The sequence below is a fragment of the Trachemys scripta genome, chromosome 19, assembly GCF_013100865.1.
Source record: "Trachemys scripta elegans isolate TJP31775 chromosome 19, CAS_Tse_1.0, whole genome shotgun sequence".
NCBI lineage: Eukaryota > Metazoa > Chordata > Testudines > Emydidae > Trachemys > Trachemys scripta.
In genome coordinates, this window is record NC_048316.1 from 4,044,923 (window position 1) to 4,066,624 (window position 21,702).

Genomic DNA, 21,702 nt, shown 5'->3' on the forward strand with positions numbered 1-21,702 from the left:
AACCTCCTTTAATGACATCTCAATCTGGGGACAGTTCCTCAGATTTGTCACCTAAAAAGTATGTCTCAGGTTGGGGAATCTCCCTCACATCCTCAACCATGAAGACTGAGGCAAAGAATTCATTTAGTTTCTCTGCAAAGGCCTTATCGCCCCTGAGTGCTCCTTTAGCATCTCCATCGTCCAGTGGCCCCACTGATTGTTTATCAGGCTTCCTGCTTCTGATGTACTTTAAAAGTTTTTGCTATTACTCTTTGAGTCTTTGGCTAGCTGTTCTCCAAATTCTTTTTTGGCCTTTCTAATTATATTTTTACACTTCATTTGCCAGAGTTTATGCTCCTTTCTACTTTCCTCACTAGGCTTTAACTTCCACTTTCTAAAGGATGCCTTTTTGCCTCTCACAGCTTCTCTTACTTTGTTGTTTAGCCACGGTGGCTCTTCTCTTACTGTGGTTTTTAATGTGGGGAATACATTGAAGTTGAGCCTCTATTCTGGTGTCTTTAAAAAGTTTCCATGCAGCTTTTGGTGCTGTACCTTTTAATTTCTGTTTCACTAACCTCCTCGTTTTTGTGTCGTTCCCCTTTCTGAAATTAAATGCTGCCGTGTTGGGCCACTGTGGTATTCGCCCCGCAACAGGGATGTTAAATGTAATTATATTATGGTCACTATTATCAAGCGGTCCAGCTATATTCACCTCTTGGACCTGATTCTGTGCTGCACTTAGGACTAAATCAAGACTTGCCTCTCCTCTTGTGGGTTCCAGGACTAGCTGCTCCAAGAAGCAGTCATTTAAGGTGTCAAGAAATTATCTCTGCATCCCATCCTCAGGTGACATGTACCCACTCAATATGGAGATAGTTGAAATCCCCCATTATTATTGAGTTTTTTTATTTTAATAGCCTCTCTAATCTCCCTGAGCATTTCACAGTCACTATCACCATCCTGGTTAGGTGGTCGGTAATATATCCCTACTGCTATATTCTAATTATTCGAGTATGGAATTACTATCCATAGAGATTCTATGGTACAGTTTAGTTCATTTAAGACTTTTACTTCATTTGATTCTACACTTTCTTTCACATACAGTGCCCCTCCCACACCAGCACGACCTGTTCTGTCCTTCTGATATATTTTGTACCCTGGTATTACTGTGTCCCATTGATTATCCTCATTCCACCAAGTTTCTGCGATGCCTATTATATCAACATCCTCATTTAATATGAGGCACCCTAGTTCACCCATCTTATTATTTAGACTTCTAGGATTGGTATATATAGGTAAAATTCATAATAAAGAGCTAGAAGTTATCTCATACTTTAATGGCTACTAAAAAGAAGATACTAAATTGAAGATACCCTGTTTTTTCATTCCATTTTTTTCCCTCAATGAATTGTTTCTCATCCACCTCAGAACTGATTGGAAAACAGAAAATATTTTTAAAGAACATTTTCACTAAAATATATTTTAAAAACGTTTTGTTTTGATGGAAATTTTTGGATCACCTCTGTAAGACAGAGTAGGAGACAAAGGTACTGTTGTAGCCCTACAACAATGTTTCTCTGGTACAGAACCTTTTCCCATTGACTTCAATGGTGAAGGAAGGGGGCCTATTGATATCCTTTTTTAAAATGGTCCTCATGCTGGGTTGACAGAACGGATCACCAGTGTTTGTCCACGGAACTAGCACAGCATAGGGAGAGGAAGTACAATCATACCAGCCCTGCCAATGTGCCTCAGTCTTGACCTGAAAAGGGGGAGGTGGAATTCAGTCACCATGCCTGTTGCTGAGATGGCCAACAATCAGAGCCGACTGTCAGGATGGATTTTCTAAGGCAGTGTGAAAATAGTCAATGGATCATGACAGTGGACCCTAGGGCATGAATTGAGACCACAAATTCATTCAACGTGAGCGGCCAACCAGCTGCCCGATTGCGAGTGATTTTCTGAAAACACCTGGTCGGAGCCATATTCAGAATGGTGGCCTACAGCTGAAAAGCCACAATCAAGTACCAACCCTGAGCTCTCCAGCTTTCCCTTGATTCACGCACTTCCAAATACTATTTTGTGTTTGGATAATTTCTTCTAGCTTTCCACATCCCACTAGGTAGGTGAGTTCCTGCTATCTCAGCAATACCTGTATTTATTGGGGAACATTCTCTCACAGTCTTTGCACTCATAGACCTGCCCGTCGCCTAACCCTTCCTGTTTGATCTCCTCGTTCAGCGTCTCATACAGCGAGTTGACAGAGTTGCAGGCATATTTCTTGTGTCGCCGCAGATCCAGCTTTGACTGGAAGAGTTCATCGCAGTCCTCACAACGAAACGTGTGCTCCTCTAAAAACAGGAAGGCAAAATAGTTCAACGTCAGCATTAGAAAGTCCCAAATAATTTCCATTCTTCTGAGCAACTATTTCGCCTGTAAATAAAATGGCACACATTGCACATAATCTGAACGTAGCATGTTTGCATGCTGCAGGTACAGAATGCACATCCATAAACTGGGCTGGTGCGGTTAGTATCAAGCATGAATGGAGTCATTACAAAAGTCAAACAACCTGAAGAGACCAGGACTTTCAGAATGCTCTTTGCTGCAGAAAAGTGTCTTGACCAGCAGCAGTTTGAACTTCCCTATCGGCTTTTTGTCCTCAGCTCAGCTGAGGCTTTTTGCTGACACCTGGGTTTTGGGGGTCTTTTTTATTTGTGCAATTAAGTGTTTTGAGGGTGACCAGACAGCAAGTGTGAAAAATCGGGACAGGGGGTGGAGGTAATAGGAGCCTATATAAGAAAAAGACCCAAAAATTGGGACTGTCCCTATAAAATCGGGACATCTGGTCACCCTAAGTGTTTTTAAAAATACAAATAACTTTGTGGCTGTTTCCTCCAATGGGCCTGCCAAGAGGTGGGGAGGAACGCTTTGCAAACCAGAAGGATTCTTGTCTCAGAAAGAAACCTGTAAAAAGATGATAATTATATTTCTACTAGGAAAAGCTCCTCTGCTTTAAGGGAAAGTGGAGAACACACTTTTCAAGGGATTCCCTTTCCCCCAATCCTTTAAGCTTGTTATGTAGCAGCCACAGTGCACTGTGAAGCAGGAGGAGTTCGAAACCAGAGCACCGTGCAGTGAAGAAAAAAGGAGCCAAATTCTTTGTTTAAAAAAAAAAGACCTAATGCACATAATAAATTATTGTAGTCAAGGTCAAACAAATTAAAAAGAGGGCAGCTATTATTAAGTTTACAAGGCAGCATCCTGACCATAGTGCCAAGTCAAACAATCAGCGCAGAGCTGTAAATTTTCCAGGAGAACGACTTCTGTGAGGGAGTTGGGACAATCCGGGGTTTCTCCACCCAGCAGTCAGCTTGAAACAGAAGCTTTTGAATAACCATTTAGTCTCTTTATGCTGGATTCCCTCCCTCCCCTTTCTCACTCCCCACTCTATTTCTGAAAGTCTTCTTTGCAATTCAAGTTTCATTCTTGCACTTCAAGAGCTTTACTGCAAATTTAAAGCCTGTCGCAAGACTCATTAACTCAAAAGACATAATAAAAATATTATTTTTAAAAGGATAGAGCTAGTAGTGAATCTCATGATCTTGGCTAATATTGTTAACTCTGACCCAGATCATCTGTGGTATAAGAAAGGAGATGAGCAGGTGAAAGATGGGAAACATTCCTATACCCTCACTCCCCTGTCTGTATGAGTCTCTGTCTGCCCTGCTCTGGTGTTTCTAAGATGCGTAACAAACTTTTTATCTGATATCCTTGCTATAAGGTACACGTGATAATTAGCACAAACTTTTGCACAAAATATCAGCATCACCTAGTCTTTGTTTTACAAGGCCCAAAAGTGTATTTTGTGTAAATCAGGAGGACCACCTCTGGAGTCAATATAGTTACACCAACATAAGTGAAGTCACAATCAGATTCAGGGACTTTTAGTGCTTCCTTGTTTGTGATTCAAATATTAATCCTCCTCCCTAATTTTCAATACTGCCTAGTGCTATGTAATGAAACTAAACAATATCAATCATAAATAATAATTACCACTCACAGCACTTTGTACATCAAATAATGTTAAGATATGAACTAAACAATTTGCTCTCACAGCACCTCTGCGAGGGAGGTCAGTAGCGCCATTCCCATTGGACACAGGAGGAAAATGAAACACTGAGAAATGAAGTGACTTGCTGAAGATGAGACGAATGGACGATGAGTGGTGGGCACACAAAGAGAAGCAAATTAACGTTTTCTAAAATGAAATTTTTATTCAAACATTTTTGATCCAATTTTGAAAAAAGGGGCAAAATTGGTGAAAATTTCACTTTTTCCCCTCCCTTTTCAAGTAGCTTAGATGGATAATAGAATATGGGTCTGATTCTTCTGCCACTGTTGACATCAATGGTCCTTAGCCTCAGTGGAAGCTGGATTGGGCCCCCTTTTTCTAGTTTTAGGAGACGAAACTATGTTTATTAGAGATCTTGAGAACTGAGCCAATATGTAAGTGACATGTTTTGTGTCACCGGGGAGGGAGACTGTAAACAGAAGCAAGAGAAGCTACCCAGATGTCATAGAAGGTTGACAAGGCAGGGTAAGCTGCAGCACTGGTTGTGTTTATTCTATCATCAAGAAATTGTTTCTTCTAAAATAAAATCATGAATGGGCTGAGTTATCGAATTACATTGTCACATTTTATGTGATGTGACGGAATGATGTGACACAAGGGGTTTCCAGGCTAAATTTAAGACACCATCAGCACACATCTATTGGCTAAATTATGCCTCTTCTGGGACAGAGCTGAGCTGGGCGGCAGGATTGGTGCACTACCTGAACAGCCTTTCCTTATCCTTGTCCCAGGCATAATACATCCAGGGGTGCTGGGACAGACAGATGGGACTGTTGCTATAATATTGCAAGGATCAGCCTGCACACCTTGTTTTGCAGCAAACAAATAGTTACAAACATTAGCGAGTTTAGCTCACGAGACCCTTGTGTATTGCTACAGGGAAAGAAACTGCAACACAGATAAAGGCTAGTCTCAGCATCTTGTAAGAGTGGATCCCAAGTCACAGAGGAAGCTCAGAACTAAGCTCAGATCTCCTGACTCCCAGAGCTGTGCCTTTATCACTAGATCAAACCTCCGGTTTATGGTATTTGGGTTCATTAAGGGTTTTTTTCCCCTTTAAGCACAATACATAAAAATCAATATCTTAGCAAAAAGAAAAATCCAACAACAACAACTTGCTGCCAGTGCTCAATGTCTTGTTTGTCAAATCTGTGGTTATATGCGTCTATCTTAAGTTCCATCAGTAACACTCAGGACAAAGCAGGAATGTAACAGAAAAATAAATCAGTGCCTAATAGCTTTCAGAGAAACCAAGGGGAACACAATTATGTGGCATCTACATGCTAATCTACCAGACTCAAGTCTCAAAGGAGTTCAAGAGCCCTACTCAAAATTCCTGCAGTGATAAGGGGTCTACTGCATTCGGCTGGGGTTTGGATAAAAGATTTTTATGATAATTATCTTTGTGTGGAACATTTTTGCATTTTCTTTCTTGTGCAATTCAGAGTTTAAAGGGGGGGGAGGGAGGGAGCGGGACAGGGGGAGGAAATCATTACTGAAGGTGAAAAAGTATTAAAAAGACAAATATTGGATGTTGGGCTATTACAATTTGAAAGCAATTAGCTGGCAAAAGCATGACACATTATTGGGAGGATGACAGACAAATGTTATATAATGACAACAATGGCGTATTATAGGGAACAAGGTGTTTTTGCTTGTTCAAATAAATGTCAATTAAAACCTAAAATGAAATCTCTGAAGCAAAACAGATCATCCTACATTAAATGAAACAGCTTTGAGTTTTCTTCCTGATTTTGTCCCCCCCCCCTTTTTTTTTTTACACAAATCATCAAGGCTATATTTAGTTTTTATGCCATTATTTTGAGGAAGAAACTACTCACATCTCTGTCTTGTTCTCAAAAACAGCATTAATATTTCTGAGAGACTACTGAAAACAATTATTCAGAAACATGAACCTGAATACTTCAGTTAATTTATATAATTTGTGTTTGGACTTTTTTTTCATTCATTTTTTTCAGAATACCCTTAGCAAAAGAGGTTTTTGGTAGGACCACTCAATGAAACAGCAAATATCAAACAAATATTGCAGAATATTCACAGAAAGTGGAGTTTACATTTATAATCCTAAATATTTTCATTAGAATTCTGAAACGAGGAGTTAAAGTAATCTACCAGTTAGGGAACAAAACTCAGCATGTGACCAAAATGTCCAACCAAAATACCTTAGTTTTCAAATATTGATTAGGTAAAGCAATAGGCAAATAGCTCATGAGCAACCCATAGGATGAAATAGATTTGTATAAATCAGTCATCAAATAATAATGAACAAATTTGCACCAATCATGAACCATTCTCACAGTCAATAACAGAAAAGACTGGCTAAATTCAGCTAATTGTTCACTGGAGATCAGTCACCTTCCCTCTCATATTAGTCTTGAACTTTCATTGTCACCACATTAGAGCCAAACTCAAAAGCACATTAAAATATATTAGTTCTTAGCACATCAACAGTGACTTTTGTTTGGGAAGCACAGAGCCCTTCACGTTAGCTTAGCTTTAGTTTCAGTGTTACACATGTGACTTACAAAGGGTTTTTTAAAGAGGTGGGTTGTGTTCTTTTTTGATTCTTTAAAGGAGGCTTACAAGATTATATTTTCAAATTAGTTTTCTGTGGTTTAGGTTTTTACTTTAGCAATACCAGAAATAGCATGTCTGGTCTTCCCTGTTTTTGTGGGGAGACCACTTCCATAACTCACTTTCAGCCCTTGTATTGTGAGTTCTGTCACTTTAAGGGAAAGGAGGGGGGATATTGAATCTTTAATGAACACATCCTCTTACCAAAATGTTGATTACTGTGTTAAATAAGTATTAATAAAACAAAACAAAACATAGGAACTTAGAAACTGTCAGGCTGGGTCAGACCAAAGGCCCATCTGGCCAGGTACCCTGTCTCTGACCATGGCCTACCACCATCGACTTCAGAAAAACAATTTTGATATTCTTGCCACCTATATAAATAGCCAGTTTTTAAAATTATTCTAAAACCAAAGCCCAAGTTGTAAACAGTCTGACTATTTCCCTTCTCCTTTCAAAAACTTCTCCATTTTCACTCTTTGTTTTCATGATGTCATCATATCACTAGTTCTCCAATAGTCACAGAGTATTCCCCTGGAGATAAGACCTCTATTTCTAATGAAATACAAACAGAAACCCCTCTTCCCTCTCCCTTTGATCTGGAAAAATCATTTCAGTCCATCTTTAAACTTCATAAAAAGGGGAAGGCGGCGGGGGGAGGGGGAGAGGAGAAAGGACATAAGCTCAGTTTTTTCCCTTGCAAGTTACCTTTAATTTCACATAGCAAGTGTATGGCATAGTCAAAAACAGAACCCAGGAGTCCTGACTCACATTTCCTTGCTGTATCTATTATGAAACACTCACTCCTCCACGAAAGCATAATGGCTCTTTAGATGTCCTGTGTGGTTACTGAACTTTAATAATTAGTATCAATGTATTTAGGGGGAAATGATTATGCTAATGTAAGAGCTAGATAAAAATGCTTAGCCCCTAGCTCTGCTCAATTCACAATGCAATATACCTCTAAGCAATTTGCTCACCCGTTTGTGCCAGGCACCTTGACCTGCCATTCCAATATGCTGCCAAGACAGACACACATTGCTGGGCAACGTAGCAATGAAGATGTTAACTTTATTTGTGATCAAGACAGCTTGTCACTCTAACTGTTCAGCTGAATGTCAGTTGATGTTGTGGAGCCATCCATAGCAGGGGATTGGGCCTGCTTTGAGCAGGGGGTTGGACTAGATGACCACCTGAGGTCCCTTCCAACCCTGATATTCTATGATTCTACGATATTATAACAGCACAATGGCTGTTCCAACTTTGCCTTGGTCACGTTTGCCATGTGAGCTAAAGACACAGCATGGTTTGCAAGTCTCATAATGGTTTGGCTCAGTTTTACTGCAAACAAACCACCACGCTCACCCTGGGAATTAATGAGATGCCCCCTACAGAATTCAAAACCACAACATTCCTTAACATTAGTGTAGCTGGGCCTGTGTTTAAGTTAAAAAGCGGTTTTGCTCAGACTTCATTGACTAAGACAATCAACCTGGCCAGTGAGAAAAGGTATCACTATAAAACCTCCGAACAAGCTGCAGTTACATAAGAGAACAGGCACAGTGCAGGCTTCAGTTCTTACAGGATGTGCTTTTGTTAGCACCTGTCTGCACCTCACAACTGGGGGTAGCCAATAATAAGGGCCTCACCTTCCAGACTAGGTGGCATGTTCCCAAGAGAATAGGCACCTTCCTTCATATACACCAGCAGTTCTTCTCCTGGCTCAATTTCTTTAATAACTTTATAATAGATCTGGGGATAGGAAAACAAAAAGGAGACAGACACGTTAAATATGCAAAGCAACATTTTATAATTTTATGCAATAACTCAAATGATTCTGGCTAAGAGGGGAGGCTGTCACTCGATTTGTTTGATAATTGCTACTGAGAGCTCTCTCTCTGCCTTTATTTATACTCCACGTGTGTCAGAGTTTCATGCGGTTCGAATGATAAAGTAGTATTTACAATAAGAGCCTCTCTTATCCAGATTACACAAAAAACTTCCTCCCACCCCCCATAAGGTTACTGAACTGACATTTGTTATTGTAAATGGAAAGTAACATTGACAGAGAACTAGTTTTGGTCCCTGCCAGTCAAGGCCAGAATCAGGCTGGTGCTCAGAGGTCCAATTCTTCAGCTGATCTAAATTAGCGTAGCTCCGTGGAAGTCAATGGAGCTACACCAATTTACACGATTGGAGTATTTGGCCCTTAAAGATGCAGTCTCTCTTCACAAATCCCTGATGCCATTCTGTTCCTATTCAAAATATTGTCAGCCAAACTTTGTACTCTATAGGCCAAACATTTTGGAATTTGACGAGTACAATACTGCACCTCTTGGATATCGGTCTTGCTGCACTGAAGCACCATCAGGGGAACACAGATTGTGGGCTCTGCCCTTGAGTGGACACCAACAGTCCTATGCACCACTTAAGCCTCCACTTAAACTGCATAGCACAGGGCTCAAATGGTCTGAAAGAACTTATAGCGATCTCCTCCACTGGCGTGAGCTTTGACCACTTGTGTATAAGATATAAACCTGAACAGAACCCTAGGGATACATTTATTAGAGGGGAATAGCAGTTGTTTTATTTATACAAGATGAACATTCATTGAATCCAAGAGACAAAAGATGATAATGCTGCAAGCAATACGTGTGCATTAACACATGGCAGGTACTGTTTATTACGTACACTATGTCGTGTGCACTATTATTTATTATGCACTATCCAAAAGTGCGTTAGAGCCTTTACAGGACACGAAAAACATGATCCCAATAAGCTGACAGTCTATGGCCCTTCTTCTGCAAATTATTACATCTGGGCAGACCCCTTCACCCATGCAGATTCCCGTCAGTTTCATTTGATGTCACGCAATAACAGAGTAACAAACAACGAGGTGAGGACGGGCGAAGGTTACAGTAATAAGATCACGTCGTTACTTTTGGTATGTGCGCCTGAGGTTCCATTACATTTATTTATTTTATTAATTGTATTTTACAAACACACACACACACACACACACACACACACACACACACACACACACACACACACACTTCTTATGGTCAACACAGGAAAGAGTTTTTAGGAGCAAGTTGACAGAGGGAGGTCACCTAAGATTGGGGGGTCACCTAACGAAAGAAGCAGCAAAGAATAAAGCACAGAAAAGGGAATGTTAGAAGGAAACTAATGGTGAGGGTTGAGCTGGTGTCCCTGGCAAAGTAGAAAGGGAATATGCCAGGAGAAAAGGTTCAAGAAGTTCTCAACCTTGGATGCGTGGCCAAGAAGGTTTCCAATTTTCCAAAAAGTTTGCTGGACTTTGCCCTATTCTAATAGCAATACTCTGAGGATTCAATGGATATTAGCTATTAACCTTAAAAGTCAATTGCAAGGTTTTGTTAGCACTGGGCAATCCTTTTAGTAAGGGTGAATAAATACCATGATGTTTTACATAAGAGGCTCATAAGAATTTTCTTTTTTCAAGTTAATCAATGATAAGTCTCCTTCTCCCACCTCCCATGCAATTTCCTTTTCTGAGTATAAGCTAGATTTTATTCAGCACTGTCATAGTTCACTGATTTAGTAACAATAACTCAATCTCTGTCAATCCACCGTTTCAGTAGGAAACGAACATACAGAATTCCTATAACTCTAATGGTGTATACTGATCAATATCCCTGGGATGAATATTTATTCACAAAGTCTCTTTCATTTCTCCATACAGACACTGCGATACACAAGACTGGCCAAATTCCCAGAAGTTCTGAGCATCTGCAACTCCGGCTGAAGTCAATGAGAGCTCAGTACCGCATGTGAGTTGGGCCTTCATTGTTTCAGGATCTGATCATGACAAAACTTACATAAATTTCTATTTTTACTCCCAGAAGGAGTCTCACTGAGTCAGTGGGGTAAAGTTGAATACGGTTACTCATCTGAGCTTTTTTCCCAGAATGAATCCTTAGTGAGATCAAAAAATCTCAGGTACATAAATTAATTAATATTCCACATTACAGATGAACACAGACATGGTAAAACCAACGAGGCGTCCTTGTGGCACCTTAGAGACTAACAGATTTATTTGGGCATAAGCTTTCGTGGGCTAGAACCCACTTCATCAGATGCATGCAGTGGAAAATACAGTAAGCAGGTATAAATATACAGCACATGAAAAGATGGGAGTTGCCTTACCAAGTGGGGGGTCAGTGCTAATGAGGCCAATTAAATTAGGGTAGATGTGGCCCATTCCCATGCATCTGATGAAGTGGGTTCTAGCCACTAACAAATAAATTTGTTAGTCTCTAAGGTGCCACAAGGACTCCCCATTGGTTTTACTGATACAGACTAACACGGCTACCCCTCTGAAACAGACATGGTAGTTTACCATATGCCAGTAAAGTATCTCAAGTACTAGGTTATTTATTAATAACATATATAGTTTAGGAGTTTATGCAGGGGTGTGATCCTGGGAGTAATTACGTTTAGGGGGAAATAATATCTTGCTTATCTCTTGTCTGTTGTTCCTCTTTTCTGTTTGCTTGTTATTTTAATTTGATACAATCTAAGAACTGCCTTGAAATATAACCATGTTACATTACACATTCAGGACCTCGTTCTCCTGAAGCAAAAAAAAACAGTTTTGTCTGAGGAAAGATGGGCCCAATGTGTCAGCATCACAGATCAACTTACACTATGATTCATATTTTTTATCCTGTTAAAGAAAGAGAACAAACTGTAAAAATGTATTTACTAAGTACATAAGTTTTAATTTATCATTACTAGGGCTGTCCATTAATCGCAGTTAACTCATGTGATTAACTCAAAAAAATTAATCGCGATTAATCACACTGTTAAACAATAGAATACCAATTGAAATTTATTTAATTTTTTCAGGTGTTTTTCTACATTTTCAAATACATTGATTTCTATTACAACACAGAATACAAAGTGTACAGTGCTCACTTTATATTATTTTTTATTACAAATATTTGCTCTGTAAAAAATGATAAAAGAAATAGTATGTCTGAAGTAGGACTGAGTGGACTTGTAGGCTCTGAAGTTTCACATTGTTTTATTTTTGAATGCAGTTATTTTTTGTACATAATTCTACATTTGTAAGTTCACCTTTCATGATAAAGAGATTGCATGATAATATCTGTATTAGGTGAATCGAAAAATACTATTTCTTTTGTTTTTTTACAGTGCAAATATTTGAAATAAAAATAATAATATAAGTGAGCACTGTACACTTTTTATTCTGTGTTGTAGCCGAAATCAATATATTTGAAAATGTAGAAAACATCCAAAAATATTTAAATAAATGGTACTCTATTATTGTTTAACAGCGCAATTAATCACGATTAATTTTTTTAATCGCGTGATTAATCACGGTTATGTTTTTTAATCACTTGTCAGCCCTAATCATTACTATTCAGAAAGATATCCTCACACATTATCTGCTGTAATAAGTAGTATTCAGGGATATAGCTTTGATTCAATACATTTTGATTATTCAATTAACATTATATATGTCTTTGTTGGAAAATATATCTGGCTGGTCTAAACATAAGTGAGAAAGAGAAGACAATTACTTTGCTTATTTTTAGTGACTTTAACAGCACTGATTTTCTTCAAACAACACATCTAGTAGTTTATTTGTGGGGGGGGGGTGCATTATTATGCCTTCCGAGTTGTTCCATTAGGGGGCAGTCTTTACCAACTAAAGTAATAACTTGTAAATAAATACCAAAAGCTACAGGCACTCTCTCTTCACCCCTTGCCTTCACTGCAACTCTCACTGCTTTTCATTTACCAGTTGTTTTAAGGCCATCTCGTCCAAACCTCCTTCTACCAATTTAGGACTAGGCAGACCAAATATGCATGCAAAATCTACCCTCAACCAAACTTGGAAATAAAAGACCTAAATACTGTTTGACTTAAACATTATGATCAGTTTCAAGACACTAAGCATATCAAAACAAGGAACTGAATGAAAACAAAAGTGCGAACAATAACATGAAAAGAAAAAGGAGTCCAGTATAGGCAAGAAGTTAAAGAAGGAATAAGAAATTAAATGTCTGACCTGTTTTCTCTGAGTAAGGTGCGTCAATTCAGAGACTTGAGTTAAGTTTAAAGCTTTCCAGTAAGGTACCCCAGTATCCGTGGAGCTGGTGACAAAAGCCATCCTCTATACTTAAAAGAGAGGCAGCTGGTATTTCAGGCCTTATGACAGCTCATGCACTGAAGGACCATCCTGGCTACCGCATCATCATTCTGTGCATCTCTCTTGCAGAGGGATTTCTTTAGTGATCCTTTCTCGATTATCTAAACTCAAGTCTGAGACACTCCCCCTAATCTTATCAGTGAGGACTGTGCTCTCTGGAGACCCTCCCTACATTATGCATGTAATAGAGACTACAACATTGCTGCAAATCAAAGGAAAAGGAAGTTTGGGTTATACAGCCAGCAGTCAGGCGGAGGATTTTATTTTCACAGCTCTTTCTTCATTAAAAGGCCTGAGATTCAAAAAATTGTTATTTGAATTGCAAGAAAAATCCTGATTATGAAGATCAACTAATACAGAATAAATCAGGGCAGGCAAAAATAAAGAACAATTTCCATTATTGCTAAACACATTTAAGACAATTTATTTGATTTCCCCAATTGTCTCTATTTGTGCTCCTTTATTTTAAAAGTCTGATAACTTCAGCCAGAGATTAATTCAAGAATTAATATCACATTCATAGCAGACCAATGAGTTCTAACACAAAAACTGTTTTAAGTTCTGTTGCTTAACTTGGAATTTTTATCAGTAACATGGACATGATATCAAATAGCAACGGGGAAATATAAAATCCGTCTGAAATTGACTCGTATTCCGTTCATGCATTTTCCAAATTTAGCTTGTTTTGAATCATTGCAAACTTCTCAACAAAATTTCACTGTTTGGATTGTGACTAACTGCTTCCCGGATCTACAATAGCTCTGATCCTCCAAGTCAATGGGACGGTGCATGTGCTCAGGGGGTCAGTCTATGCTGAGTTACTTGCAGGATCAGGGCCTCTCGCTTTAAAGTGCTCTGAGATCCTTGAACTAAAGGCTCTATAGCCGTGAAACACATTCTTATTTTTTCAAAATATATAATGTTGAGAGGTGAACATATCCCCGGGAAAATATGCTTAATCATTAGATACAAACCACAATTATTTGCATTCTGGGTAGGCTCCAAAGAAAAACTACAGTTGATATGGAGTGTTACTTTTTTCAAAAAAGGCTTTTCTTCATTTTCACATCATGCTTATTTCTTTCCTGTCTCATGCCACAGAGACGATGAGCCAAATACTGAATATCTTGCTCAGTTTTCAGACCAGTCATTATTCAGGCAAGACTCCCAATGAGCTCAATGGGAGTTTTGCCAGAGTAAGAATTATCAGAGGAAAGACCTTGGGTTAGTCCCAGTAGGTACAAAATTGATAATTTAGTGCCACTTACTCACATCTATGTCAGTGAACCAAGAAAAATTCTGAAACCCAAGATATCTACTTATGAGTACACCTCTCTGAGCCAATAATCCAAAACCAACCCAATACTGACAAAATAAAGCAAAATCTTCAGGAATATCTAGTCTACAAACACTCCGTTTTTACATAGATATAAACAGCAGATGTTCTGAAATCATGAGTGAAATCCGGGCCACAGTGAAGTCAATACTTACACACTCGTTTCTTTCATTGGGGCCCAGATTTCACCCCGTATCTTCAAAACTGTAATAATCAATGGCTCACATTAAATCTGATTTAATACATCATTATCATCATGTTTGCCCCCTTCCATATGTTTTCAAAAACAAAAAGCAGCTGAGGTAAACAGTAACAATCAAGAAATGTAAAAATACAAGATAGATTAATTACTCTGAAAAAGGTTAGAATCTGCAGGAGTCACATTCATTTTATCATATTCTTCATTCTAATAATTAACTTCATCTTGCAATTGTGCTACTGAAATTCTGAATTAATTAAAACTACTGCTGTGTTTAAAACCCTTTCCCCTTTGTTTGCCATTAACTGAAAAGTATCAGATTAAATAGTACATACAAAGATCATATTTTTGAAATAATTGATATTCTCTACTTTCATCGAAGTCCTATTAATTTTCTTTTTCATTTTTCTTACATCAGAAGATGTCACCATTAAAATTTTAAACACCAAACAAATATTAATGGTCAGCTAATGATATTTAGCCTGAGAAGATACAAAAATATAGTTTTAGTGCAATGCTCTTCCAGAGACTTGAAAATGTTACACTCCTGTTTGCAGTTCTTGATTTTCCTAAGGATTTCTCACTGCCTAGACATGGATTATTAATAAAAAAGAGACAAATTATGTTTTACGGGGCCCGAACCACAGCCCAAAGGAAAGACTCCCAGTGACTTCAATGGGCTTTTGGATCAGGCACTTTTATGAGGTCCTTTTATTTTTTCCTCTTAAAAACTGTTTCTCGAGCTGTTTCTAAGGATGATAGCCTGGTGTTGGGGATATCCAGGAGGAACCTAGCTCTGAGTAGCATACAACATTTTGCAGCATATTAAAAACCACTTAGTACAATTACTGATTACGCAGAATTCTAAGTCCCATCTCATTAACACTACATCACAGTGTAGTCAAAGACTGCACATCTTTTCTATGAAAAGAGTCTTCGTGAAACAGACAGACATTTAAAAACAATGTGGTAATTGTCTAACTATTTTCAATATCCATGCAATAGACAAAGATGAAACATGTGGAGTGAACAAAGTACGCCTGAGTACTACCTCATTATTCAAATATCTTTCATTAGAAACAGCATTGTTTACCTGTTGCATGAGTGATGGCTGCTATTTACTTAAGCTTCAGCGTGGTGGCATTTTTCTACTTTTAAGAAAGGCACACATCACAGAACTGAGAAAACAGCTGCAGTGTTCAGCCAAAGATCAAAAAGTGCACCCACTAATTGCATCAGCGTGAAACAGAAGTGATGTACACAGTTTGAGACAATTTAAACGGAGAATTACTGCTGTAGTTTTTCTCTCTCTTGAAAGTAGTTAGTTATATTAGAAATTATGTGACCAACACTAAAAGTATTTCTAAGAGCTGTTGATCTAAAGATGCAGTCAGATGTATGTAAACTACACCACTCCAGTGTGTTTTTGCCTGTCAGTATTGGGTAAGTACTTCAGGACTTTGCCCATATTGGGATGGTGTATTTTGCTTTTGCTTGGGTGTATATTGGCCCCGTTAGAATTAGCTTCAAAAACTTCATGCTAAAATTGATATTTGGAGAATTGGTTTAAAAATGGAACTGGAGGATAAAAGGTTACAACTAGTGTCTTTGAAGAAGAGCAACAATTTACTTTAGAAGAAGTGAAGAAAATGTTCGGCAATCCACACGCTGCTCTTAGTCACACATCGGTAAATCCAGAATAATTCTATTGGCATTATTGGAGCTGTTCCTGCTTCACATGGGTGTCGAGGAGATCAGAGCTCAGTCCGATGTGTGCACAAATAAGAGTGAAAAGGACCACGTCCCAATGTAAACATGTCTTATTTTTGTCTGGATAGCAAATGGTTTTGATTAAAAGCTTGCCCTGGCTTTCATCAGCACCATGATGTTTAGTTATTTTGTGGGTAATCTTTTATTACAGAGCTTTTGTTTTCTTTACATGTTTAAATAAAGAAGATTAATCTTTGCATGCCTACTGAATGGGTGTGGTCGAACCTTTCTCCATCGAACCTGAGTTCCAGTCTATAGACAGAATGTGCACCATGCTGTACACAAGGAATTAACATTCACTTGTTTGTTAGGCAGAAATTGAAAATGTTCATTCACTTCATAAAGTCACATTCTGCTTGATGGTTTAGGGCTTGAGCCTATGAAGTTCTGAGCCGCGTAAATTCTCATGAGATGGATACTGATGGTGTTCAGCACCTTGCAGAATCAGACCCCAGAGAATTATTCACAGTTTATAGTGTATAAGAAAGAAGTGTGACCTCAGCTCTGATAATCTGATAAATGTATAACACCTGATAACTGGGAGGATTAATGCCAGTAAACCACTATGGCGCCAACCCTACAAACATATATGCATATGAGTAATGCTGCTCATATGCATAGAATTACCCATGGGCATAAGCATTGCAAGATCAAACCTTATCTGAATGTTAATTATTATTTTATTTACACTGAATTCTAATAAGTGTCAGCAAAAAAAGGCAGAGTGAAGAGTGAAATATGATTTTCACCATCAGTATAAATGAGGGTCTAACTATAGAGGCTTTAACTAGCCACAATGTAATTTAAAATGCACTTGAAAGTCTAGAGTGTCTCTTCATTATTTTGCTCCTTATTACCCTAATGGTTCTGACGGGTAGGATTAGAAATTCCTAAACCTGGATTTTGGTGTCTAGTGAGTGTACAGTGACTAGGAACCTTAAATTGGCTGAAGTTCAAAATATAAAATGTTCTTCTCATCCAAAAGACAACTTTGGCTTGTTGCAATGATTTGACCCTACTCCCGTTCAATTCACTGGGAGCAGGAATTGGCTTCTGGATATTTTCACATTAACGGAGATTGATACTTCAGCCCTGAGAGGTAGGTTTGTGATTTTTTTCTTTTCTGTTATTTCTTCATTTCATTTTCCTGTTTCCCCTCCCCCCCAATATTAAAACAACTTCAGGTGCAAATCCTAGATCTATCTGTATGTATTGAAACTCTTCAGGCCAGACTATCCACTAGCAAAACAGAGTCACACTTAGATAATGGCAATAGTTTGAATTTTTCCAAGAAAAGAAAATTGTGTTTGCATTTTGTGGAGAACGAGAAGGGGGAAAGTAATAATATTAATCCAGCATGGACATGCTTACTGGTATTTCCCCCATGTAAATGTTAAAACTGATAATAATAATGATAATAAAGCCTACAAAGATTTCAATGAGCTGCTGATTATCCCAAATATTGTAAGGCATATTGCTGCCCACACATTGTCATAATGAGCAGCTTGAGAAAAAGTACATCCTGACCTCGATGTTGTTATGCCTAGGATTTTTTCACATAAGTGTCTGGGACTTCTGGTTATCAATCACCATTGTCTGCTGCACTTTGTACACTGGACCTTTTTATTCCTACCAGCTGGCTTGACCTAAAAGTCTTCATTGCTTCAGGAAAGAGGCTGGAGGGAGAAAACACTTTGAAATGCCTACCATCTAGTTACATTTGGGGGCCTTTTTATTTCCCTCTTCTTGAATAACCATTTTGCTATCTTTTTTGATGTATGTTTTAGTGAATTTATAATAAAGCAAATACACAGGAAATGGCTAGAATGTAACAGAAGGTAGAGAAACCAGGTCTGGTGTGAGTGCAATACAGAAGTTCTTTCTAATCAGACTGCTATGTACATTGAAACTGTGCACAACCAAGAAGCTCCAGATGAAGGAAAAGAAATGCAATTAATTGGTCTTAAAATCAAATGGGATTCAAATAATCATTTAGCCCTCTAGCTGTTGGCAAAATATATACACATTGCTCTCAATCAAACCATTAACCTGGCATGTTTAGAAAAGGCCAGTAGTCTAAAGGTTAATATTTCAAACAGAAAAAAAAATGTACATTAACATCAAATTGGCATATTTCTACTCTCTTTTATTTAGTCTAAAATATCCTTACAAGGAGCCCAAACTTGGAATGTCCTTATCCCGCTCCAATGATTCCCCTGGTTGTTTGTATTTATTACAGTGGCTACACTGGTTAATTCAAAAACTGCAAATGGCTTTTTCAAATTCCTGGTAAAGGACCTTTTTGGCAACAGCAGGGGTTATAGAAGTAGAGTTGCTTGAATAGACCGTTGGGTGAAACTATATTTCTTAAGGCAGGGAGTGAACACAACTAACTGGAGACAGGGCTAGTAAGGTATAAGGTGGTGCCAGAAGGTATTAGACTGTGTATCCAATTGCACTGGAGCTGCTAAATCTATTGGGAGTCCCAAAGATATGACTTAGTGTAATAGGCTGAGCTCAAATAATTTGTGGGATGCACTAAAAGGAAATCAGGCCATTTGTAGCCTGCCTGGAGACCTGTATAATCTGCACAGAATGAAGGACTGTAAAGGTCTAGGTTATAGGTAAGGGGAAACATAATGGCTCCTATGATATTTATCCTGTCACTCTCTGAAACTGAGATATGGAATTCAGCTCCATGTGCTACAGAATGCATAGAGGATAGAGCAGCTTTTGATGTGAGGCATGGAGTTGATGGTAAATGTAAGGCTCTTGGTTATAAGGGTCCTTGTTTCAAGAGGGTCCGTGATGAGTGGTGGATGGACATCACAGCAATCAGTAGTTCATTTTATATAAGCAACCAAAGTTCGGATGCTTTTATCCGAAAGCTCATCCAGAATCTGTCGGTCTAGGAATCAGGCTACAAATATTGCAGTATTTTGGCTTTCCCATTTCCACTCATCTCCAAAGTCAAGCTCTGTAGGAGCCTGTTAAAATACGAAGGAGAAAAAGTTTATGGAAATATTTCAAACTTCACCAAGTTTGGATTTTGAACTGGGTCAAGCGTTGTGTGAAAAGTTCAGGTCAATTCTCATTTGATATGAACGGGCGTGCCCATCTCTACGTCACACTCAGAGCAATATTTTGGCTTCCATTTCTACTAAAGAGATTCTTGTAATGTCTTCCTTAGTAACACGCATGTTAGAAATATATTCTCCCTCACGGTTCATCCTTTTATGCCTCCAAATGCCTATCGACAATTCTAAGTAGTAATAATATTGGTATTGCACTTCTCATTGAGATAGGCCTGAATCAACATTCTGGACCTGAACTTTACTCAATTTGAGGTCTTCTAAATCCCCAGATCTAAATGTTCCTCGTGTACCCATTTCAATTTTTTAATCTTCCAAGCGCTTTACAAAAACTAGCTAATTAATCCTCACAACACTTTGTCATCTGTCTAGGAGGGAAGATGACTGAGCTTTTGGGAATATCATTATAAAAATCATATTAATTCCTTGTAACATCTCCTCCTCAAGGAGAGCGTGCCACAGACATCTCCACACCATGCCTATTAGGTTTCTATTCCTCTCTCAACAGTCCCCAAAACCATCCCCCCCCCATTTAAATACAGACAAAAACTTAGTTCACAGCTTGGGAGCAGACTTCCTATCCATCACTGTCAGTGCAGAGCATGCACTTTCTACTGTTCGAACTGCGATGAACTACCAGCATTGATCTCCATTCATTCATTTATTTTTTAATCAAGAGAATTTAGGTTTCAGCTTGCTGACAATGCTTGTGTCCTGAAAAAAGATCAGAGCTGCTGAACGGACATCCCACTCAGCCACTTGGATTCAGCCAAAGTGCTGGTGTTCTACAAATTTTGCTAAATTATCGTGACTCTGGATTGGAGTATATAAGCCTTTGTCTTGGATTCCAAAAAAACCTGGAGATAATCTGCTGATTGTAATTAGGTTCCTCTTGCAGCATTTGCAGAAAAAGTGGAAAGAGAAACGTGTGTCATTTTCTTGAGTCTCACACAAAGAAGAGATAACATCCCCGCGAGGGCTCTATTACCAACACTCTCCAAGTCTGAATGGTGCAAGAGAAGGATAAAAATAAACAAAAGAAAACTGCAGCCATTGAAACTGGAAACGTGACGTCTTGAAAACGAAATGGCTCCAGCCTCATTTCCCCATCATCTCCATGTTGTCCTACATTGTGCAACCTTATGGACAAACTTTTAAATTGAATAAATTCTGTTCAAGTCCCAGGGTAATAGCAATCTGCTACCAGAGACAGTCACTTCAGGAACAAACAAGCCCCCTTAAAAACTCTTACAAATTGATTCCTCTCGGATATTATTTGCTTGTGATGTGGCGTAAAGCAACCTGAGTTACTCAAACCACCTTTTCAACCAGACAGCAGCCTTAATTCCCTAAAGAGCTGACACAATGTGCAAAACATTTTGTTGGGAAAAAACACACTTAGGGCCTGATTCTCCACTGCCTTACACCTTGTGCGATCTTTATGACTGTGTAAAGTGTTACCAAAAAAGAAGGGTGCATTTTTACACCCACTTTGCACAGGTATAAAAAACTACACAAAATACAGGACAGAGGAGAACCAGGCTCACCATTTAGGAGCAGTTCTGTGTCTGTATCCTGTCAGACAGACAGACACTGCCTGGCTATCTGATTATTTGCTTCTTTCAGATTTTACTGGTATGAATATCTGCATGTGCACTAAAAAAAGGAACTTTGTTTCAGTTTATCCGCTCATGCAGGGCCATAATGCTTTCCTCATGCAGGGCCATAATACTTTCTCTGTGATGCCATCATCATCTCCACAATAACCAAGTGTGATGTCACAAACAGAATATTATGGCTAGTGTGTGTTTATATTCAGGAGCACCGCCAGCTTTTCTGCCTCCCTAGGCGGCGGATGGTCCCGCCCTGAAATGCCGCCCCCCACAGAGGCAGCGGAAGGTCCCGCCGCCGAAATACTGCCGCGGTCACCGCCCCCCAAATTGTAATGCCCTAGGCAACCGCCTAGGTCGCCTAATGGGTTGCACCGGCCCTGTTTGTGTGTGGGCAGCAGGGAGTGGGTGTGGGGCAAGAGAATAAGCAGCTGATACAGAAAAAAAATATCAATGTTTGGACTTTTTAGATTTTTATCAATTGAAATTTTCAGAGTTGTGTAAAATTGTGTGTGTGGACAGAAAAATGAGTATTTCATGACAGTGGACATTAAGATTCAAAAAGTTAAAGCTTTATAAACTGTTGAAACATCATCATCACATGTCAAAACAAAACAGATCATACTTGTTTTTACGCTTAAATTGCTAGTCTATTTGTAACAAGCCTAATTCAGAAGTCCAAATTGCTGGATTCTGACTCTAATAAGTTCTCAAGCAGCATTTTTCTGACTGTGCCTATCTGTAAATTTCAATTATTATTGATGGA

General features: G+C 38.7%; 1 protein-coding gene across 4 annotated transcripts in view; it reads right to left on the reverse strand.

Annotated features, from left to right (window-relative positions):
- PRDM16 (PR/SET domain 16) overlaps positions 1-21,702 on the reverse strand; it is a 424,846-nt gene that overhangs the window by 40,749 nt on the left and 362,395 nt on the right. For all 4 annotated transcript variants that reach the window (XM_034753221.1, XM_034753220.1, XM_034753223.1 and 1 more), the window contains 2 exons: positions 8,359-8,461; positions 2,132-2,330 (listed from right to left, as the gene is read on the reverse strand). In XM_034753221.1, coding sequence (XP_034609112.1) covers positions 2,132-2,330; positions 8,359-8,461 — 302 coding nt within the window. The remainder of the gene's footprint in view (positions 1-2,131; positions 2,331-8,358; positions 8,462-21,702) is intronic.